The sequence below is a fragment of the Aedes aegypti genome, chromosome 3, assembly GCF_002204515.2.
Source record: "Aedes aegypti strain LVP_AGWG chromosome 3, AaegL5.0 Primary Assembly, whole genome shotgun sequence".
NCBI lineage: Eukaryota > Metazoa > Arthropoda > Insecta > Diptera > Culicidae > Aedes > Aedes aegypti.
This window is the reverse complement of record NC_035109.1, coordinates 29,418,282-29,443,040: the sequence shown is the minus strand read 5'-3', so window position 1 is coordinate 29,443,040 and position 24,759 is coordinate 29,418,282. Positions and strand designations below refer to the sequence as shown.

Genomic DNA, 24,759 nt, shown 5'->3' with positions numbered 1-24,759 from the left:
TCCCAAAAGACGTAAATCACATTATTTTTTGGTACTTGTGTAGGAAGCGGATTGCTTGGTTTTCAGTAAGTGATGAATAGAATATTTGCTTCTTTTCTCTTCTGATCAGTTTTCTGGCATAGCAGACGCGGATGTCGCCTTTAAATTGTAGATAACTAACACTCCGGCTTCTGAAGGAAATGTACACGGATTCCAACAGTATTTCTTCTGAGATTCCTATACGATATTACCAAATTTGTAGTATCCTTCCCAAATTTCTGAAACGTATATTCCTATAGCATTCTGAAGAGTCGTGTCTCGAGTAGGTTCAACTGCTTTGCTTTCTTTACGTGTTCCCATCATCCCTAGCTCAATCAAACATTCTTGCTAACAATCCGCCAAGGATATCAATCCAGTTTATAAAGCCTTTATCAAGGTATACATCAAGGTCAAACCAGTATAACACCCCCAAAAGTCCATCATGAACTTGCCGACCTTGCAGAAAATTCACCGAAAAATCGTTTTGAATTTTTCCTGACTCTCTCTCCAGGGCAACTCACAATGAAAATGTCACGAGCTCGACAGGAGTTTTATAAGAATCACAACTGCAGTCCACCTAGTAATCCAACGAGAATTTCTTAGTTGAAATCCATGAGGGATCAATTAAGGATCTTACCCAAAACCAACTTATTTTTTAAAAAGCTACCCATTGAATCTTTTACAGAAATATTATCATAAGTCAAAACAACCCATTCTTGACAGGGTGAAGATTTCGGAAATAATCCGTGGTCTCGACAAGATTCTTGCAAGTAGATCGGCAAGGACCTCGAAGAAGTTTTTCACAGGATCTAACAAGACTTTTTTTAAGGTTTCCAAGATGGTTCGAGTTTCAGTGAAGAATCTAACCAGCTAACCGATAACGATCTCACCAGTAGTTTAAACAGAATTTTCATGGATTGCAATACATATCATAAAACTAAATAGTGAATACACTGTGGACGAAAATGCTGTTTGGTAGGGAAGGCCGAACGATAATTTCCCTACTTGGACTACTCAAATAGTTGCCGCAATCACTCTAAGAGTTCCACAAATACGTCTTCATAGGATAAGCAGTTTATCTATTCTATCCTAATTTTCCAAATGCTCCATATCCAATCATGCTCATGCTCATACCTATCCTAATTTTCCAAAAGCTTTCGGAGAACTTTGTAGAAAGACTCCTCCAACGATTCATCTAAAAATAATTTTGGAACATTAAATAGTAACAGCAGAAGTTTATTTAAAGCAACTTTCGAAAATTTCATCACGGGTTTTTTTTTTTTTTTTGAAGTATCATTTAGAAGCCTACACACTAAGCTTATTTGACCGGAATCCGTGAATTTTACCGTAATCTCCACAGCTGATCAGTTCAGTTAAAAAAAAGACCGTAATTTCGTATAATTTTCACAGATTTCGGTGATTTATCATCGAAAACTGTAAAACATTATCGTACTCCGTTAATATACATTACCGAACTGTTCAGCTGTTGAGATTCTACCGAAATCCGTAAAACAATAGTTTGTAGACCTAGGATTTAATGCAATTGAAAGATTATACAAACTTCAAAGGGCATTTCTTAAAAAAAAATTCACCATTTTTTTGATTGAGTAATTCATTTAAAAAATTATATACCTTATCAAGCCTTCTAAAGAAGCCATTATTAGATTATTTTCATGGAATTCCTGTCTTTCCGTACATAGTTTACTGTTTCTGTAACTTACTCAAATATTGTCGAATAGAGTTTTTCAGAGTTTAAAGAATAATTCTGCTTATTCAATCCGCCATAACCGTTATAAGTTTCATGGGTGAATCACAAAACCGAGAGTAATACCAGAAATCATCCTCTTGCATGTGATACGTATCGGCCATAAAAATATCTCCATCAAATAGGAGCTCCCCAATCGTTTTCTATCGTTGAGCTGCATGTCTGGGCAAAATTTAAAAAAAAATGTGGTGCCCGTTTTTCATTTACGCCTTTTTAAAATTGTAAGTCTACAAATTCAAAGGAAATCAGTGATGTTCTGATATTCAAAGAAGTTTTTCTTCACCGGGATTATCACAAGAAATATACTATCGAAACATGGTTCAATGTTATTTAGTCTAGACCTAACCTCTCATCGAAGTTTTTAATCACAAGATCTGCGAAAATTGAAGCTACGCCCTTTTGAGGCATAACCAAGAGAAGCACTAATTTTAAATAGATTAAAGATGCATTCCAATATCGTTAATCATGTTCTGAAGTTGTTAACGACAAACTGCTTTCACATTTCACAGAAGTTATCCACAATAAAATCATATTCTATTGCCTCAAATGCTGTAAAACATTGCCCATTTTATATTATTATGAATCGTGAAATAATTTTTATAACAGAATAATCTGAATAAATAGGTAAACTTAAACATTCACATTAAACATTTTTTCTTTCCGCTGTCGATTTTTTTTTCACCGAGTTCAACTCTGCTGTACAGAACAATCTTAATCAATGTATTTTCAGTGTAAGGCGTGCATGTGTGAACGATTAATGAAGAGAAGTTAGTAAAACTTGAAAGATGCTTATCAAAAGAAGGGATATTCCAATTACAATATTTTTTTCTTTTCAATTCAAAATTGTGGTTTTTGGCAAAGTGTGGCATAGATTATAGCTAGAAATTGGAATGTTCGAGATTCACCGGCTACAAGTAAAATTTTCAATGAATTCTGTGCAACTTTTAGTTAAGGTTTCCAAAAAAATCGTAAATTATACTGTGGCATAGTGGTTATTATGCTGGACCATTACAAGCTGGTTTATTTCCAAAAAAACTGAATATGGCTGTGCTTGTCAAACAAAAGCCAATTGTATCATCTTGAACTCTCTACTTCTTAGTGTGTTAACTTATGTTAAAGTTAAAAATTTGCTTCGGGTTGTTTGTAACTATGCGATGAGTCTTCAATTTTTAAGACAAGAATTTCTAATTAGGATCTGCAAGTGGATTTACAACGATGTTGCACTTTATAGAAAGAAAAAAAAAAAACGGATGCCTCATACTTCTCATTATTTGCTTCCATTTTGTACCTTCTAATTTCCTTTTATTTAATACACTATACTGACTTTACGGTACTAACAATTTCATGTCAATTACCAAGATATGGAAGCTACCCACAACGAAAAACTTAAAATCTGAATATATTCCTTAAGGTATACTTGCTCATTGTTGTAACCAAGTGTTGCATGTGAAATATATTGAAACGTGAGTACATGCGTTCACCAAACTATCTACAATATTGAGCTACATGAAATAATTTAATTCCTAGATCATACTGGCTCTGTACTTCCTTAAAGCGTACAAACACTTTTATGGCGTGTAGTTGTAATTTACCATTGACAAAGTTTGAACATGATTAACTCTATTGGAATGCCTCTTTATTCTATTTAAAATTAAATTCTAATGTGTAGGCCTTAAAAAAGCGTAACTCCAAATTTGGTCAATCTTGTATTTTAAACTCCGCCCGGTACAAACTAATTCTAAACCAAGTTTTAATGGTATATGGCTACTGATTCCCTTTGAATTTGTAAACTTACAACTTCAAAAAGGCATAACTTCAAAACGGGCCCTACGATTTTTTTAAATTTTACTTAGATATGTTTAGCCATAGAAAACGATTGGTTAGCTCAAATTTGATGGAGATTTTTTTGTGATAGTAACGGTCTGGGGAACACCGTGAGTGTATCTGCTGATTTTTATCTGACCCTCTGGGTGAACTAAGGAATTTCTAATTAATAATTAAAAAAAAAAATCGCGTGAAATGCTTTACTAAATATCTGAATACCATCAAACGAGGTGACTTGCAACACTTGTAATTTACAACCAAATTTTCCTATAAAACACAAGTATCAAAAGAAACTTTGTAGTAAAACGGTGCTACAATACGTGTGACTCACAATTAAAATAGTGGCCATTATTCAAAAAGTTATTAGAAACATAATTCTTTTGAATGTCTTGAATACTGATATTTTATGAAAGTCCAAAATCGTGCCTTGAAAACAAGTGATTTATTTAATTTATAAAATTAATACTTTACATGGTGTTTCTATAACAAATAAGGGATAATACGACGTATTTCATTTTAAGAAATTGTAGCAACAACTTTTTAATAAAAATAGTTTTTATATAAATATACCTATGCGGGGTGGCTTGCAACACTTAATTTCCAAGCAATTTAGAGTTTTAAGAAAGTGTAAAACTTTGCTGTTAGGTCTACTTTATAATCAAAGGGGTAATATTTTATTAATCAACTACAAGGACTCTTCAAAAATATTGTTCTGTTAAGATATTGGACCTTGACGTCTTGTCCTAAAAACAATATACTATTTTTGCAACTTACTCAAATATTGTCTATTTTGCTGAAGTAAGAGGGAGCATGGAGAAGAAAGCAATGAATACTAGATGGATAGGTACCGTAAGGGAACGGCGAGAGAAATTGGATTAGATGTTGAAGAGGGCATACCATATGAAACAGTATTACTTGAAACGTCACTTCTTTGTGGCGTCCCCTATGGGAACGGCTTGGGTGTGTTTTGAGAATGACACTACCAAGACAGCCACGGTCGATACCTTTGTATGTCAAATATTGTCGGATAGAGCTTTTCATGATTTGATTGATTTGACTTTATTAACGAGATTTTTAGCCCTGGGCTAGTTCATCTCGGGACCAATGGCTTTACTTCCCTTCCGAAGGAAGTCGTCACTATAACTATTTACGTCATAAGTGACTATGTCGGGGATGGGATTCGATCCCAGGTCCTCGGCGTGAGAGGCGAGTGTTCTAACCACTACACCAGGTCCGTCCCCCCTAGAGCTTTTCAGAGTTTACAGGGTAACCACCAAATTTTTATTTTGTAATTCCCGGGTTTTCCTGATATAGCTTCTGAAATTTTCCAGGTTTTTAATTCTGCAAATCGAAGACATTTCAACTCAACTTTAATCATTCGATTTTTCCTTGATTTTTTTTAAATAAATTAGTGATGAATTTTTGAAAAATCTACCCTAATTTTGAGGAAACGTCGTAAGAAACTATTGGAGAAATTTCGCGGGCAAACATAGGAGAAAATCATTTGTTCAAAACCCTCGTTGTTGCTAACCTTGTTTAAAAAAAACTATTTTTTTAACGTCTTCTCCTTGAAATTTCGGAAGATTCTAGAGGAATTTTTAATCAGAAAAATTAATTACAGACATTTAACAATCTAATAAAACGCTTTATGTGATCAGGATAGCTGGACGAAAGAAAAGTACCGAGAAAAGAATGTTTATTGTACAAATCAATTACGCAAAAATAGGAACCTTTATACCAATTCCCAAGAGAAAACATCAGTTAAAATTAAAATTCATCAAAAAACTTTCGAAATTCACGGAAAATTTCCAAAAGCATTTAGGAAGAAATGTATAAAAGTCTTTTAAGACAATAATACAGAAGGATTCTGTAAACATCCTACAGAAGGATTATACTGCGGAACACTTTATTGTCTCGAGCGCCAAAAAAACGCTTTTTACTTAATTTAGCGTTGCTGAATCCATCGCCGTTTTCAAAAATATCACAGCACGACTAGTCTGTTAAACATTCGCTGTTTCAAGACATTTTTTTACGTTTTAAGTCAACTTGCATGCAAGTTTGCCTATTTGTATGGTGAATTCTTTGCTTAATTTGCCACAGAATTCAAATATTATGTGTTAAACAATGCTTACCAACTAAACTTATGATACTTTGGATGCTCAAAAATTATTTTCTGATGATTTAGAAGTGTACTGTGTTTTACCATATAAAAGAAATTAAAAATTTCGTATGGAAAATGCAAGTATGTTAAAAACCGATTTAATCTAAATTTACTGTAATTCAAACAAAATTATACCTTAAATGAAAGTTGATGTGGAACTTTGCATGCTTGGTGGATTAGAACACTTCAGGTTTTGATAAATCATAGTTTAAATTCCATGTGAACATCCTTAAAACCAGCGAGCTACAGCCCAAAATTGTGACGTATTAGAACGTTTCTGAGAAACGGAATCAAATACAGCAACACTGAATTTATTAGAGACACATGGTTTGATCGTTGAGGCACGCGTTGCTACGCTGTGTAATGTGAAAATCCTACAAAAGGATTACCTATGTAAGAATTTTCCAGTTGGATTCTGTCAGAATCAAACAGTTGGATTCTGTAAGCATCATACAGATGGATTCTGTATTAATCCTAACGAAGGATTCCGAAAGATTCTAACAAGAGGATTCTGGACGACTCCCACAGAAGGATTCAAAAAAATCCTACATAAGAATTGTGAAAGATTCCTATAGAAGGATGCTGATTGAATCCTTCAGTAAAAATTTCAATCCTTCAGGAGGGGTTTGAAAGAATCCTACAGATTTCTGAGAAAAACATATGAAGAATTCTAAAACAATCCTGTAAAAAGATTACAAAAATAAGGGTTTCTTAAGAACTTTTTAGAGAGATTCTGAAGAAATCCTACAGGATTCTGAAAGATTCCAACAAAAAGATTCTGAATTAAACGTACAGCAGGATTCTGAAAAAATCTACAGAAGGATTCTGAAAGAACCCTACGAAAGTATTCTGAAAAAATCCTAGAAAAGAATTTTGAAATGATCCTATATAAGGATACTGAATGAATCCTATAGAAGGATTCTGAAAGAATTCTTAGGAAGCGCGGGTTCAGGATGAACTCTCGCATAATTTGAGATCTCGCCCTAAAAGCCATTGGTAACCAAGTGTGTAGCTCCTTGTTTCTAAGCAAATGAATGGACCAGGATGAAAACTATCACCTCTGGCTGACAGAAAAGAAATTTCTTTTCATCGTAGTATTGTTGAACTACGTGTGAATCCATTCTGTTGCGAGAACTATATTAAAGTATTTTGAGACAATAATACTGAAGGAATCTGTAAAAAATCCTACAGAAGGATTATGTGAGAATCCTACAAAAGGATTCTTCAATTAGATTCTGTAAGAATCATAAAGATGGATTCTAAATTAATCCTACAGAATTATTCTGAAAAAAAAAAAATCACCACAGAAGAATTCTGAGAGATTCCTATAAAAGGATTCTGATTTGTTCCTATAGAAAGGTTTGGAAAAATCTTTCGGAAAGAATCAGATAGGATCCTACGTAAGAGTTCTGAAAGAATCCGACAGATTTCTGAGAGAAAAAAGAAAAAAAAATGGATTCTGAAACAATCTTGTAGAAGGATTTAAAAAAAAACCTTAGATGAATTTTGAAAGAATCTTATAGAGATTCTGAAAAATATGCTATAGAAGATTTGTGAAATAATCCTACAAAAGAATGTTGATGGAATTATACAGAAGGATACTGAAATAATCTTACGGAAGGATTCTGGAAGAATCATAGAAAAGGATTATAGAAGAATCCAAGGAAAGGTTTCTGGAAGAATCCTAGAAAAGGATTAAAAAAAACCTACAAAAAGATTCTAGAAGAATACCAGAAAAGGATTCTGAAAGAATCCAACATAAACATTCTGAACGAATCCAACTTAAGAATTTTGAACGAATCTACAGAAGTATCTTGAAAGAATCCTTCATAATAAAATAATCCATAGACGTATAGTGGGAGAATTATACGGAAGAAATCCTACAAAAGAATTCTGAAGGAATCATACGGAAAGTTTCCGAAGAAATCCTATGGAATGATTCTGAAAGAATCCTATGGAATGGTTTAAGGTGAAACTGAATCGAAGCCAAACCTCAAATTTCCAAAAACCACAATCTGAAGAACTAAACATCCGTTTAAGCTGAAAACTTAATCGATTGGTTACTAGCTGGTGGTGACCAATCGATTAAGTTTCAGCTCAAACAGGTGTTCGGTTCTCCAGATTTGTGCTCTTGAAAATTTTAAGTTTGGCTTCGATTCATCTTCATCTTAATAGACTCTTATCGATGAATCATAAATGAATACATCTCAAGCATTCTGGAGAAGTTTTATATAAAGATTTTGAAGGAATCCTATGGAAAAATTCTGAAGCATCAGGAAGATTTTTTCATAATCCTGCGGAAGAATTCTGAAGAAGTCCTATGAAATTACAAAAGTTCCCCGATATGCTGTTATTATAAAAAGCGATCCAACCAAACTGGCCTCCCTGGCCTGCCATCTGCCAAGCCACCACCAGCAGAGCGGAGCAACACCCTCATTTCACCTTTCACACGGTCCACTTCCACGAACAAAGGGATGAGCTGCGAACGAGGTTCGCACTCCCATCTCGAATCCAACGGTTCCAAATCGGAAGCAGCCAATTCGAATCCCAACCCCACCTATCATAGTCGAAGCAAGAATCCCCCAAAAAAAAATCCATTTCGTGACCTTGCATCTCGGTCAGCTTACCTTCGGGAAGTCATTGTTGCCTTCGTCGTCCGAAAATCGGGCGTTCCACAAATCAGCTGTTGCAAGTTTGCAGCCTTGCCTTGGCTCCACTCTGCTCTTCGCCTCCGCTCTTCTCACGCTTCTTCACGGTTCACTTCACTCTTCGCACGCACCAACCAGAAAATTTCACACACCCTCACAACTTGTTTGAGGCGCTCTCTCTTATTTATTTTTTCCCTGTGAGTTTGCTCTTTCTCCTCCCAATGCGCTCAATTTCAATCCCTCAATGCCAATCCGCAGCACACGAACACTTTTGGGGGGATAGATGCGGACTGGTGGCGGAAACGGTCATCGGCTCTGTGCACTGATCTTTGATATTTTCCTGACTGACTTTTCTTCTTCACTCACTTCGTGTTTGGGGCGAAAGATTTTTCCTCACTGTACCGACGGAGATTTTTGCATGCTGGTCGATTTTCCTGTCACCATAATCACTCTTTATGCGTTTTCACTGAAGGGCATCCCATCGAACACTGAACACTCACTTTTGCACACTGGACAGCTCTCTTCTTCGGTCAGCATTGGTCAAACACCACTAGATTCTGATGGACACTTCACTGAAATTCAAAAGATACAAAACTTGGATTAGCATTTCGATTGAGATTTGGAGTCAGCTGAGCTACTAAACTATCTATTGGGGGGGCGATGGGTTCCACACAAAAATTGACCCACAACTTCTTCGGTGGCAGTGGCCTCCTGCACAGTCAGTGGCTGTTTTACTACAGTTTACTCGCAGAGCTCGATAACAGAACAGAAGGCCCCCAGCCCCAGTCGTCAGTTGGTGTGTAAAATAATGGAATAGACAGAGAGAGACCCCAAAGAAGGCTAGCTATTATGTTGGGGGAGCGCCAGTGGTGCCAGATAATGGGGGAGCATAGCGAATTCTAAGCATAATTCCATCAGGCATTTGCTAGTAAACTTTAGCGGAGATCTCATAAGTGCTCTAGTATATCTGAAGGAATTTTTAGAAATACTTCAAGAGAAATGCCCGGAAAATAACTAAGTTTTTAGAGTAATTAAGCACGAGCACAAGAGCATAGATGACCGTACAACTCGTAGTTGCTATTGCGAGATTGGGGATAGCCATTCTCAATGTGCATAAATGGCATAAATGATTTGTGACAAATCGAGAGCTCAAAATGTAAATGCCAATAACGGCGCCGGCCACGTCCATTGGGGAAGGATTGCGATCAAAGGATCAAACACTATTCTATAAGTATTTTAGAAGAAATCTGGAAAAAATTTGAAGGATCTAAATAACTTCAGAATGAAAACCTTGGGTAACTTATGGTAGAAATAATATTATGCCTCCTTAAAAGATTCCTGGAGAGAGTATTGAGGACTCTTGAAATATCTTAGATATATTTCAAGGAAATCCGTGTAATAATCGTGCGGAAATTCATGTAGGTATTCGCAGCAGAATTCCTGGTGTTATAATACATCACAACAAAATTTATAATTTTATTCGGCTTCTGAATCTTTTTTGTATTTTTTCGATAGAATTTTATTCAAAACTTAACGTTTCCAACTTTTGACCTCTATTAGCATAATCTTTCTTGGCCACGTGACACGTCAACTAAGTTGGTGCTACAGAAAAAGTTACAAATTAACTTTTAAGTGACGATTTCAATTTCGTGCTTCTAGGTGGAATCTTTCAGTCATTTACCTGAAGATTTTTCCTGGAATTGCATCAGTGATTCTCTCGAGTATTTCTCTACCTACTTGAGCAGGAACGCGTACCTATCATATAGCATAGCATTTTTTTGGTATTATACCAGAATGAAGTATTGTTTAGTAATCAAAACAAGACAAAAAAGACACGGACATCGTCTTCAGTCATTTAGTTGCACAGACTGTAACTTAACACTAGACAACGGATAAGCATGCTCCAATGGTACAGCCGAGAAACACCCCTGACGAAAAGTTCCAATGGCTGCAGCGGGAATTGAACCCACCGCTAACGGAGCCTGTGGGGTATCAGGGCGCCCTCCACAGTATTGAGTTCTTCCTGTGCTACCCGGAGCAATGGTGCAGGTGACCTTGTGCTTCTCCGAGATAATCGGCTGCCCTTCTTCAGTCTCTATCATGAGGCTTAATAAGGGTGGGATTATGAATATGTTGACATTTAATTTAAATTATCACCTATATGGATTCGCATTATGCGTTTTACACAGTGTATTCTGTGCTCTTTCGCCTTTGGCGACTTTAAATAGATACCGATCTGGTTTTTTCGTTGCTGGTCTTTTTCGTGCTGAGATTGCAAAAAGCTTAATCCTACCTAGTTTGGGTAGTGGCTACGGTTAGGTTAGCTCAGATCAATCTTCAGCATAAAAGAACAGCAACGATCAATCTTTGCAGACTCATGCAAAATGGTGCAGCCCAAGTGGCGCTAGTTCAAGAACCCTACTTTCGTAGAGGAAACTTCTATCTAGGTAACCTTGTGGACCCAGTTTTTGCTACTTTCAGCAAACTTGAAATGGCAAACTCGCGCTCCATGCCCCACGCATGCGTGCTCGTAAATAAAGCAATCGTTGCTACACTCATTTCTGAGTTGACGACCAGAGATGTATGTGCTGTCACAATTGATGTTTCTGTTGGTGACCTCAACAGGAAATACGTCTATTGTTCGGTATATTTACCACATGATGAACCATCCCCAACGGATGACTTCAAAGGAGTTGTCGTACACTGCGTAACAAAAGGCCTTCCGCTTATTGTAGGCAGTGATGCCAATGCTCATCACATCATCTGGGGCAGCTCAGATATCAATTTGAGAGGCTCCAGTCTGATGGAATACTTAAGTAGTACAGACCTTGGATTACTTAACATAGGCAATCGCCCAACCTTCATGGTTTCTAATAGAGAAGAAGTGTTAGACATAACGCTCTGCTCGAATAGAATCAGTCACGAGTTGACGAATTGGCATGTATCAGATGAAGAATCATTATCTGATCATCGCTACATCTTCTTTGAACATTCAAATGTAACTGCGCAGACTTTGCGTTTAAGGAATCCCCGATCAACAAACTGGGAACTCTATATTGAATTGGTTGCGACCAAATTTCATGGATATTCTCCGTCCATTGAAAATCCAAGTGATCTGGATGATGCCGTTGATACTACAACATCCTACATTATGGAAGCTTTTGAAGAAGCATGTCCTCTGCGGTCTGTAAAGACTACAAGAGGGACCCCATGGTGGAATTCCGATCTGACTAGACTCAGGAAACAATGTAGAAGGAGTTGGAACAGACGCCGTTCAGCTGGATCAGAGTCGTTCAAGTCGGCTCGCAAGGCTTACAAGAAGGCTCTTCGTTCTGCTGAACGATCCGGCTGGAGGAACCTTTGTACAAATGTTTCCAGTTTGAGTGAAGTCAGTCGGCTGAACAAAATCCTTGCAAAATCTAAGGATTTCCAAGTGAACGAAATTCGCTTACCTAATGGTGACTTTACTTCTTCCGATGAAGAAGTTTTAGAATGTTTATTCAATACACACTTCCCCGGATGTGTGGACATAGCATCTACGGATGAACCAAATGTCTTTTCATGTAGTTACGAGTCTCTGGCCTCGGCTCGCAGTATCGTAACTACTGAATCGATTCAATGGGCACTTAATAGTTTTGCTCCTTTCAAATCTCCAGGAGCGGATGGGATTTATCCTGTTCTGCTCCAAAAGGGATTTGAGTTTATCAAACATGTTTTGAAAAAGCTACTTGTAAGCAGTTTTGCTACCGGGTACATTCCCAAATCCTGGCGTGATATTACTGTAAAGTTTATCCCAAAAGGAGGACGTGCGTCGTATGAGGAAGCGAAGAGTTTTAGACCAATCAGTCTGACCTCTTTTCTTCTGAAATGTCTGGAACGCATTATCGATCATCACATCCGTGATGTTTATTTGGCAAACATGCCTCTTCATGTGAATCAACATGCTTACCAATCTGGAAAGTCCACAGTGACTCTTTTACACAAAGTTGTATACGATATCGAGAAAGCATTCGCTCAGAAGCAATCCTGCTTGGGTGTTTTCTTGGATATTGAGGGTGCCTTTCATAACGTGTCTTTCGATGCCATATTGGAAGCAGCACGAAACCATGGGCTACCTATAATGATTACCAATTGGATTCATCAAATGCTCAAAAACCGACATCTCTTCTCGACATTGCGTCAAGCAGCGATTCGAAAATTGAGTGTTTGCGGATGCCCCCAAGGGGGAGTCTTGTCACCGCTTTTGTGGAATCTCGTAGCAGATACGCTATTGAGGCAACTTTCCAACATATGGATTTGCCGACGACTATCTAGCTCTGATAGTTGGTATGTGCATAAGAACCCTATTCGACCTGATGCAAAGTGCTCTTCAGGTAGTCGAGAGTTGGTGTCGCCAATATGGCCTTTCGGTTAACCCGAATAAAACATCTATTGTTCTGTTTACGGAAAGACGAAACCGCGATGGAATTCGACCTTTACGTCTTTTTGGCACTGAGATTAATGTGACTGATCAAGTAAAGTATGTCGGAGTCATTTTAGATTCCAAACTTTCATGGACACCTCACATTGATTTCAGAGTCAAAAAAGCTTGCATGGCCTTCGGTCAATGCCGGCGAACCTTTGGTAAAACTTGGGGCCTCAAACCCAAATATATCAAATGGATTTACCCAACAGTTGTTCGACCAATATTGGCATATGGATGTCTTGTGTGGTGGCAAAAGGGCGAAGTGAGAACAATCCAATCAAAATTGGGCCATCTCCAAAGGATGTTCTTGATGGCGATGTCTGGTGCGTTCTCTACAACTCCCACAGCAGCGCTCGAGGCCCTTTTCGACGTTGCGCCACTACACATATATCTTAAACAAGAAGCACTTTCTTGCTCTTACCGTTTATGGGTACTTGATCTACTGGAGAAAAATCCAGTGAATCGTAGATCTACACACACTTCGTTGTTTCCACTTTTGGTGAATTGGGACAAAATTGTCCTTGCTCCAAGTGATCTCACAATTGCTTGTAACTTTCCTTACAGGACATTTACCACACAATTCCCTTCACGGGAAGAGTGGACGTCTGGCTATTTGGAAAGAAGTATATCAAACAATATAGTATGTTACACTGATGGCTCCCTTCTTGAAGGTAGAGCTGGTGCAGGAGTATATTCTCGTGAGCTAAGGCTGAATCAGTTTTACTCACTTGGTAGAAACTGCACCGTTTTTCAGGCGAAAATATTTGCCCTTATGTGTGGAGTGCAATCAGCACTTCAACAGCGCGTAATGGGTAAAGTCATATACTTCTGTTCAGATAGTCAAGCTGCTATAAAAGCTCTCGCTTCGGCCAACTCAAGGTCGAAGCTTGTTATCGCATGTCGAACTCAAATTGAGGAACTGAATTCAGTCAACTCTGTAAACCTTGTATGGGTACCTGGCCATTCTTCCATCGCTGGAAATGAATTGGCTGATGAGCTAGCTTGTGATGGAGCATCGCATGACTTCATTGGCCCTGAGCCGGCTATTCCAATTTCGAAGTGCTGGGTGAAGCTTCAGATAAATTCTTGGGCGGCAACTCAGCACAAGCAATATTGGAATAGTTTGGAGTCATGTCGTCAAACAAAATTGTACATTACTGAGCCATCTCCAAGGGTGGCGAAGTATTTAACAAATCTGTCAAAGCAGAATTGCAGTCTCTTGGTCAGAGCGTTGACAGGCCACTGCCGACTCAACTATCACATGGCAAATATTCAGCGTGCTGACTCATTTGTGTGTGATAGTTGTGAATCCGATTATGGATCTTCGTATCACCTGATATGTAACTGTCCAGTTTTTGCGCAAATGCGATTCCAATTACTTGGTAAACACTTATTAAGTAAAACTGAATTCAGAAGCCTGAATCTTCAGGACATTCTGTTATTCTTAACCCGCTGTGGTAATGAGCTATAGGCTCTCTTTACGCTCTTGCGTTTTGCAGTGTCCTTTTTAGGGCGCTGTTCGAACCCATTGTGGTATGGAGCTACATGCTCTCAATTCGCTTATGCGATTTTCCCTCTTCAAGGGACCCCACTCCTATTTCCTCCCATCTTTCCCTTCCCTTTCCTCTCCCATCGGGTAGATGATGAAATAGGCTCAAATATGGCGATTGCACAAATCTCCCAACTGGTGGGGAACGTGCCTTTGGAGCCGGCCTTCTGATACCTGATACCTGATGCTCCAATGGTACAGCCGAGAAACACCCCTGACGAAAAGTTTCAATGGCTGCAGCGGGAATTGAACCCACACCCCATGACACGATGCGTTCATTGCCTGACGACATTAACCGCACGGCCACGAAGCACTACAATTTGATAAATTTTACCATAGTATTGTAGGTATTATTTGGAACAATCAAAAAATCCTCAGCGAGATATTATTAATCCACAGACAAACAGACGTAATACTTAGACTAATTTCCATTGGAATCCATCGCTCATTTCACAAAATCATCAGCTGGTGGCCGTTTTGCTCGAAAAACGATTATTTGTAACAAGGCCTGCAGAAGGCGAAAGTGTGAATATTTTTTTCCTAAAATATCTTTAGATTTTTCACATTAAGGTGATTATAGAACGAAGCCACACCTCAAATTTTCAATAGCACACATGAGAACCACCACCAGCACGCAAGCAATTTGATTGATTTTCAACGTTAACTGTTGTCAGATTCTCCAGTCTTGTGCACTTGAAAATTCAAAGTATGGCTTCGTTTTATAATCACCTTAATTAATTTTTAGTAATTAAGGGAATCATCAAAGATTTCTACGAGACTTTTAATGACTTTTTCAAGAAATTGCTACAAAGGTCTGTCAAGGAATTTGAACAGACATTTCTAAGGATGGCTTGGCTAATTTTCATTCTTTTACCGAGATCTACACAGCCGAGCGGCATTTTAACTGATATGTCAGCAAAAAAAAAATCTAGTTTGTTTATAGCAGCACCTTTGGATACCGCTAACATCAAAATTTCACTTTTGCTGAGATGTCTGCAAATGAAATTTAACCGAGATTTGCATAGCTGAGATTTACATTCTGATTTAGGTATGAAATCTTACAGCAATTCATTTAGATATTCTTTCCTTCGGACACACACAAATCTTCCAAAAAATAACCTTTAGGAATTTCTTATAGAGAGTCATTTTGGTAACCCTCAAGTTATTCCCTGGAGATTGCTCAGAACATTCTTAGCAAACAAATCTTTCAGGGCTCAACTAACCAATTCAGGTATTTGTCCAGTCGATCAAGAAGATCTATTTTTTTAACTCTGTATGAATTTTGCTCAAGATACCTTTGAAGAATCCGACCGTTTTTTTTAAGGATAACCCCAGAATACTCCAGAGATTCCGTCATGAGTTTCATTATGAATTCCTACAAAGTTAAAATTAGCTACTACTCGAAAGTTAAAATTTTCCAAGACAATTTTAAGTCCTCCAAGAGTACATCCAGATATCGGCCAAGCTTACCGTTTAGGCCATCATAATGAATAAAAGGCAATTATTTCTCCAGAGATGCTTTAACTGATTTCTTAGGATTTCAACCAAAATTTCAAACACATCACCTCTTCAGTTGCGTTCTTTTTTTGTTTGGAACGCTAGCCAAGAACATTGTCTTTCGATCTATAGTGAAAATCTCCTCAAAAGCTTAAATCAGGGCTGTTAAGAACCATGACTGGCTTGTGACACTGACGAAACCTGTCTTCTCACTGTCACCCGGCGAAGCTATATTTCATGTGCTCACTCCGTCATGTCGCAATGACGGAGCGCTCATGAGAGCAATTGTGAGATTATATTGCTTTTAAAATTTCTATTTAATTTTGGAGAATTTCGGGAAGCAAATGTGTTTGATAAGTGAAGTGAATATCCTTTCATGATTCTAGTGATATAAATGACAATCATGTCAGATAATGAAATAAAAATGGTCTAATTTACAATGGATCATTAAAATAACCAAAACGGCCGCTATGGAAAGCATAGATAGCGCCACCGTAGCCTTGTGTGTTTGACAGAACAGCAATGCTGTCACAATGTTAAATCGCATATACAGTGGCGCCTTTGTTTTGATGCGGTGAGCACTTGCAAAAACTACCTTCAATGATTCATTCCGTCACAAACCGTAGCGACGGGTAAATGAAGAAGAATTTGAAGAAAGCTTGCCGTCCGATGACAATGAGGGAAGCATCTATGTAAAATTCGCGCGACATAGCATTGGCTATAGTATAGCATTGTAATAATCGAAAGAGAGCGAGAGAGGAGAGAATCTCTCTTTGTTACATAGGTTTTTCTGAAAAGTTACGGGAGAAATAATCCATATGGAAACTGCTTAAGGAAAAGCATGGAACGAAAGCCCTGAAGAAATGTGTGTAGGAATGATCGGATTTACTGGTATAAACGCTTAAATAAAATGTTAAAAAAAATCAATGGAGATTTTGCTTTTACTCATATACGAATCACTGATAGAACTGCTGGTGATGAACTACTGAAGAAATCGGTGGAAGAATTCGTGAAAACATTTCTAAAAGTAATCCTAGAATAGAATCGGAGAAAAATTTCAGCGCGATCCCTGTGGAAATTGTTGGAAGTAGTTGCGTTGGATTCCTTGAAGAAAATTCTAAAAACTGGTTGGTATCTTCAAAGGTATCTTGAACAAAATTCATCGAAATCAAAAAAAAATAATAATAATACATATTCTACTTCTTCGTCTTTTTGGCATTACGTCCTCACTGGGACAGAGCCTGCTTCTCAGTGTTCTGTTTGAGCACTTCCACAGTTATTAACTGAGAGCTTTCTTTTGCCAAAGTTGCCATTTTTTGCATTCGTATCTCGTGTGGGAGGTACGATGATACTCAGGGAAGTCAAGAAAAGTTACATTACGAAAAGATCCAGAACCGACTGGGAATCGAACCCTGACATCTCTAGCATGGCTTTGCTTTGTAGCCGCGGACTCTAGCCATTCGGCTAAGGAAGGCTCCAATCTATCCTTCACCGATCCTCGCTGCTGCGAATAGGGGAAGTGGTGGTAAAATGAACAGGGGTGGTAAAATGAACACCTTGACTTTTATCGAGAAAAAACAAATTTCGATGAATTTTTATCACGCACTGACGATTTATAGCATAAATCAGAGTGTTCAAGTTGATACGTAGGACAATTGAAGTGAAAATATCAACAAAAACTTAGATTTTAGAAAATCACGTTTGAGAATGAGAACTGACGTAACTTTTAGCTCGGAAGACTTGAGGTTTTTCAGTGAGATGAATATCGTTATGATATGAGGTCAAATCTGATACTTTTAGATTTTTTTTGAATGGGTTACAATCATTAATGGATATATTTTCGGTAAGGCAATAAAAATTTTCAGAAATATTTGTTTTGCTCACATTTTTTGCATGATGTTCATTTTACCACCAACAGCTGTTCATTTTACCCACATAGTGCAGCTAAAATGAACATTTACATCCTTTTTTGCTAGCGACAAAAATATGTGAAAATTCAGCTATTTTAGTCTGAATTCGTGTCGCTGCTATATATAACATCCCTGTTTTTGATGTTGTGGGATAGAATTAAACAAATTCCTAGTTTTTCTATCAAAAACAATATGATTTCCTTAAGGTGTTCATTTTACCACCCCTTCCCCTACATGTGACAAGATGCAAGTTTCTTAACACATTTTTAGTTCAGCACACCAGTTCTGTGTTTGTAATAAGAATCGTCCAGTCGTTCTTCAATCAAATCCGGTAGGAGTTTGTCCAAAATTTCCGTCCAGGACATTTTCAAAAACTCAATAATTTCGCCAGAGATCCACTGATATCTTAGGATTTCCTCCAGAATTGTATACAGTTTTTGTTTGCGGTGTGAACCCTTAATGAAATTTGGAAAAAAAAAGTACACGATAAACGTTTGCAAGAACTGCGAGATTAATTTTCCTAACGATTTTTTCAGAAATTCTAGAATAAATATTGAGCGCTTTCTTGTATGTACCGTAATTTGGGGTGTAGTTAATCAGTGCGACAATACCCACATGTATAGACTGTCAAGAGAGCTATGACCCGATTGAAATTATCACAATTTTTATAATGTTGCATTACCTAATAGTTACTCTTGATGTTCCTGAAATCTGATTGGCATTCAAGGTAATTACACTAAACATGGAAAACATATTTTTTCTTTAGAAGAGATTTTGCAGAGATCCCTGAAAATCATTAAAGTTTTTCCTCGAGGAATTTTCATTTTCATTTCCATTTTGCAGCGTTTGGTGGGGCAATGAGAGCGCAAGTCAGTCCAAAGCCGGGGGCAGGGATAGGTAATGGCCGTAATAGTCTATGCGGACCACTTGAACACCATCGGAAATGATAGGAAGGGTTGGGGTAGGGTATAGGAAATTGGAGAAGACTTGACACAGTAATGCGATTAATGTGACATAATCTGTAATTCACAGCATTCACTTGATAAATCGATCCATTTATCAACAAGTTTTAAGATTTTCGGGACCTTAAATTTAGTAAAGCATTAGGTTTAGTGTCCCTAGATTTCATAAAGCATATCTCTTTATTTTAGGATACCTATCGCAGTAACTAATCAACTTCACACGGGAATCAAAAACTCCACTTATTATTTCTAAAAAAATGGTTTTGTTATTACGATAGTATTTCGTCAAAATTTCGTTTATATAATTTGATAAACATTGAACCAGTACAGGTTTTAAAAACATTCGGATGATAATACATGCATCCTACTAGGAATTATAGAACAGAATGGCTCAAAAGTGATCAACTTCACCCCTGTTTCGTCCAGGGTTGACCAGGCCCTACGTTGTGTTATTTTGAGGTTCCGGAGGGGCAGGCGAAATAGACTACTCTCCAACTGATTTATTGCCCACCACCGAGGGGCAGTGCTCCTGCTCGGTGGGGGATACGATAGATAACGATTACAGCATACAACGAACATTACACATGATACTGTGCCTCTTTTATACACGAGAGGTAGTACGGATTTGCTTATTGCTTTACAATGATAAGGTGCGCCGACAGCTAGCATCATGCAGCCCAGTGCAGGAGAAATCTTTAGAGCAATTTCAAGGTATTCCAAAAGAAATCTATTACGAAATCAGTAGAGCTCATCTTAAAGCTTTTCCTTGAGGAATTGTTAACAAAATTCCAATACACATCGTGTAAAAGCCTCCATTTTTTTATTTGTTAGAGGACTTCCATTGAAAATTAGAGATTTTCTAGAGACTTGCATTAAAATAGAGACCTGCTACAGATATTAATACAGTGACGTCTTCAAAGCTTTCTCCAGGAATTTTACCAGGCGTTCCACAAGGACAATCTCTTCAAGGATTGCTCCAGATATTTCTTCAGAAATTCCTCCATACAAGAAGGGATACCCTCAGGTAGTTCTCCTGAGATTTCTTTAGGAATTCCGGCGATTTATTCTGGGATTCCTTCATGGACCCCACCAGGAATCTCTCCAGTCTCCAGGTATTCTCAACAAAAAAAAAAACTTTACGAATTCTAGAGATACCTCCAGAAAAATCGCTACATGAATTACTCCAAGGATTTTTCCATTTAATCCCCCAGAAATTTCCTTAGAGATTCGTTCTGTGCCTCCGAAAATTCAGAAATTCTTCCAGAGATTCCCTCATGAATTCCACCAGAAATTTCAACAGGAATAACTCTTAGAATTTCTCCAGGAAAATTTCTACATGGATACCTCCAGAGATTCCCTAAGAGCTTCCTTCAGCAATTTACCATGGTAATGCTTCAAAGGTTCCTACAGTAATTTCTCCGGAAAAACCTCATCAGGGATTCTTACAGAAAAATCTCTCCTGCAGTCATCCTGATTCAGAGAATTCTCAAAGGATTGTCCTAGGGATTCTTTCATGAAATCCTACAGGGATTTCTCATAATTTTTTTCGGATCCTCTACGGGATTTCTCCACAAAATTCAAATTTCTTGGAATGGTTTTTGAAGTATTCTTAAAAATGCAAGAATTCTAGACAAATTTTTGACGGGATCTCTAGATGGCCTTCCCAGCTTGTCAAAAAATAATTATCTTCACATCAAGCATAATTTTTCAAAACGACGTATCTAACTTTCGGAAGGATTCGAGAAAGATGCGATGCAATTTATTATAAAGAATGTAAATCCTGTTTAAAATGTTTTGCATTTTATCTATTTTTGCAAGTCGAAAAGTACTGTTTCTAATCACTATCAAGCAACGCCAATATGTTTTGAATTAGATTGAAAAATTGATAAAATTGACAAATAAACCCTTTTGCTTTGTGCTTGTCACATATACCAACCGGGAATACCTGCCAAATATTCATCCTAATATCAGCAATTTCTCCACAAATTCTTCCAGGAATGCTTCCAGAATTTATCCAGGAATAATTATTCTAATTTAAAAAAAAAAATATCCTATAGGCACTTCTTCGAGATTTCTTTTTGGCGATGAATTTCTCCGAGGATTCTTGTACAAAACGCTCCTTAACTTTCATAAGAATTTCTCCATGAACTGCTCCGGAAATTCTTCTAGAAATTCATCAAAGAAAATGTATGTATTTTCCGGAAATTATTTACGGAACTCTTGCGGGAATTCGCCCAAGAGCTACTCTGCGCACTCGAACAGGATTTCCTCTGAAAGTTTTCTCCAGGTATTCCTCCGGGAAATGATTCAAAAATTTGCTCAGGTTATTTCTTTAGGAAACATTCTAGCAATTTCTTCCAGAATTATCGCAGGAATTATTCCGGAATGCCTTCAGGAGCTTTTTGGAGAATTTATTCAGGAATTCCTCCAGCTGTTTCTCAATATATTGCTCGGAATATTCTTACATGAATAATTTTAGGAATTCTTCCAAAAATATCACCTTATATTTCTTAATTCTCCTCGTTATTTCTGTAGAAAACTTCCTGGGCAATTCCCCTAAAAACTGTTTCGGAATTTTTTCCAGTAATTCCTCTGAGGATATCTCTACGATTTTTTCTGCATTTTTTTTTTCAGAAACTCCTCAGGGAAATTTTCCAGGATTTCATCTTGGAATTTCTAGGTGCATCATTCCAGAAACGCTTCACAGGGCTGGTAGCGACTGAGTAAGATTCTTTCGGGAATTCCTCGTTAATTTTCGAAAACTGGAAATGCTTTATGCATTTTGCATGATTTTCTCTATGAATTTCATCAGAAATTAACTCAGATATTTGCATGTTTTTAATTATGAATCGTGGTTTACGGCCAACCAGCCGAGTGGAAGTTTAACAACTACCGAAAAGCTAAACATTACATATAATTTGCAATTGGATTAGATGGACAAATTGATGTGAAGATTTGGCAAAAAGTTACACGTCTTCTCAGTGAGAATCGAACCCACGACTCCCCGATCTCTAGTTGGGGCGCGTTACCACTACGCGAGTCCTCTCATGGCGTAGTGGTAACGCGCCCCAACTAGAGATCGGGGAGTCGTGGGTTCGATTCTCACTGAGAAGACGTGTAACTTTTTCGCCAATCTTCACATCAATTTATCCATCTAATCCAATTGTAAATTATATGTAATGTTTAGCTTTTCGGTAGTTGTCAGATATTTGATTTTTTTTTTCAGGAATTCATTTGGAGATTTTTTTTTATGGAATTCGTCCACTAATATTCTTAACAAGCTCATCCAAGAATTTTAATTTCAATACCTCAAGAATACAATATGGCTTCTTCCAACCACAGATTTTTACCTTAGATATTCTATCAGAAATTCATCCCAAGATACTTTTTGATATTTTTTTAAAGACAATTTCTCCAGGTTTTTTCTCAGGTGATTCTTCTATCGATTTCTCTAGAACGTCCTCCAAGACTCCTGTTGAGAACATTTTCGAAAATTCAATCGAAAACTTCTGGGGTTCCTACTAAATTGTCCTTCTGGAATTCTTCGAGATTTCAAATTAGGATTTCTCTAAGGATACCTTTAGGAATTGCTCCAGATTCATACTATGATTTCTTTAGGAATTTCTCCAGTAATTCTTGAAGATATTTCTCAACGAAGTCTTCAAAGATTTGTCCAGGTATTCTTTCAAGTTATGTCTCAGACTTTCTCCAAGTATATCTCCAGGGAAATGTCAAGGAAATTTTTCAGAATCCAGAGAAATTAAAACTTGGAAACTTGGAAAACTTCGGATGATCGAAGAATTTCTTGAAAAAATAAAGTTGTTAGCTGTTGTAAAACCTTATATATATATATATATATATATATATATATATATATATATATATATATTTTTTTTTTTAATAACAGTAATTAGTTTGGATTTCATCCAAGAGAAATGTTAGAGCATTTCTTAGAAAAAAAAAAACAAAAGTAAGTTAATGGTCACAGATCTAATTTCCTTTTGAATTCTTACAGATAGAAAAGTTCCTAATAGATTTTATCGATAAACCCCTTGAGGAATTTTTGAAGCAATTTTTGGGAGTAACCGTGGATGGAAAGACGTAGGAATTGTCAGAACGAATTTCTTCAAACACCCAGATTTTTGTTTTGGAATATATTCTATACGAGTCCTACGAAAAATCGCTAGAAGAATTTCTGGGAGACTTGGTAAAGAAATCTTTAGAAGAGATTTTGCAGAGATCCCTGTAGGGTTACCTGAAAATATTCCAGATGAAATCTCTGTGAAAATCATTAGGGTAATTCCTAAAGCTTTTCCTCGAGGAATTTGAGAAGAAATTCTTGAAGAATCAGTTTAATAGCCGCGTAATAGTCTCTGGCAATTTCTCTGGATCCTGTAGATTCTGCAGAATTCACTGCAAGCAGAATAACAAAAAAAGAGACTTTTTAGACCTTTAATTAAAAATATACTTTTTAGAGACTTGCATTTAAATAGATACCAAGTCTCTAAAAAGAGACTAGCCTGACTTTAGAGAATAACTGCGAAATTCCTCAAGGAATATTTTTAGGATTTCCTCAAGAGAATTGTTGCAAAAGCTCTTCAGATAATAACTCCCAGAATTCCTCTAAGAAATCCCAAGGAATGGCTAAGGGGCATGTTCCAGAATTTTGTTCATGATTCCTTATGGATTTCCTTTAGGAAGTCCTCAGGGAATTCCTACAGAATTTTATAATGGAAACATGTCAGTGAATTTGGGGGCCCAGATAGCCGTAGCGGTAAACGCGCAGCTATTCAGCAAGACCAAGCTGAGGGTCGTGGGTTCGAATCCCACCGGTCGAGGATTTTTTCGGGTTGGAAATTTTCTCGACTTCCCTGGACATAGAGTATCTTCGTACCTGCCACACGATATACGAATGCATAAATGGTCAATTGGCAAAGAAAGCTCTCAGTTAATAACTGTGGAAGTGCTCATAAGAACACTAAGCTGAGAAGCAGGCTCTGTCCCAGTCGGGACGTAACGCAAGAAAGAAGAAGAATGTCAGTGAATTTCACCAGGAATTCACTGTGAATTCGTTCCAGAATTCTTCGAGATTTTGTCCTGAGATTTTCTTCAGAAGAAAATACTGGAGAAATCGTTGGAGGTGTTCCTACTGGATTTTTTAGAATCCCTGGAGCAGTGGCGACTCGTAACCTCACTTTTTACTTGTTCTACGACTATTTCGGCAAATTTATACTATAAATCAAAAAGTAAATGATTGAAATAGTCCTTTCTAACAAATCTCTACTCATTACATGCAAATTTGTTGCTCAAATTCAGGAATTTCTATTCAAGGAACAGGTAGATTTGAGGTTAGGGAATCGCCGCTGCCCTGGAGAATTCCTGAAGATAATGTTTAGAACAATTCCATGAGGGATTTCTGGAAGAATTTACGGTGGAATTCATGAAACAATCTTCAGCGAAACTTCTATTGAAATTTATAGAAGAATCCCCAAAGAATTTTCAAGGGGAATTTTTCGAGGATTTAGTTCAATGATGAATCTGCATGAATAACGCTGGTATAATTTCAGAAGCAAACGCCTAGAGGAATGTCCGAAGGAACTTTTAGAGGACCTCATAGAAGAACTTTTAGAGAATCTCCTAGAAAGAAAAACTTCCGGAAACTCCTGGAGGAATTTAATTCCTTCTGGAAGTTCTGAAAATCATCGAGGAACATTTCTGTCGGGATTTTTTTTTAAACTCTCCCTAAATATTCCCACCCATCTATTCTGGAATTCTATTAGAGAAACCAACAGAAACTCCTCAAAGTTCCTTCATGAAATCCTACAAAAAATTCCCAACAAATTGTTTCAGCTATTTATTGCTGTGTGCATTTGAAACGCAAATATCAAATGCGGGAACACCAAACGCGGTAAGATTTTTCACAAGTAATGCGAAGTCAAAATTTGATTTTCTTTGCTAGG

The 24,759-nt window shown here is 37.3% G+C and overlaps 1 protein-coding gene across 3 annotated transcripts in view; it reads right to left on the bottom strand.

Moving 5' to 3' along the window:
* LOC5570773 (tyrosine-protein phosphatase corkscrew) overlaps positions 1–24,759 on the bottom strand; it is a 438,185-nt gene that overhangs the window by 411,791 nt on the left and 1,635 nt on the right. For 2 of the 3 annotated variants that reach the window (XM_021849370.1, XM_021849372.1), the window contains exon 2: positions 8,396–8,988. In XM_021849370.1, coding sequence (XP_021705062.1) covers positions 8,396–8,409 — 14 coding nt within the window. In that variant the 5' untranslated portion in view covers positions 8,410–8,988. Of the gene's footprint in view, positions 1–8,395; positions 8,989–9,059; positions 9,083–24,759 lie in introns of those variants that run through there. The other variant, XM_021849371.1, reaches the window with a different exon arrangement.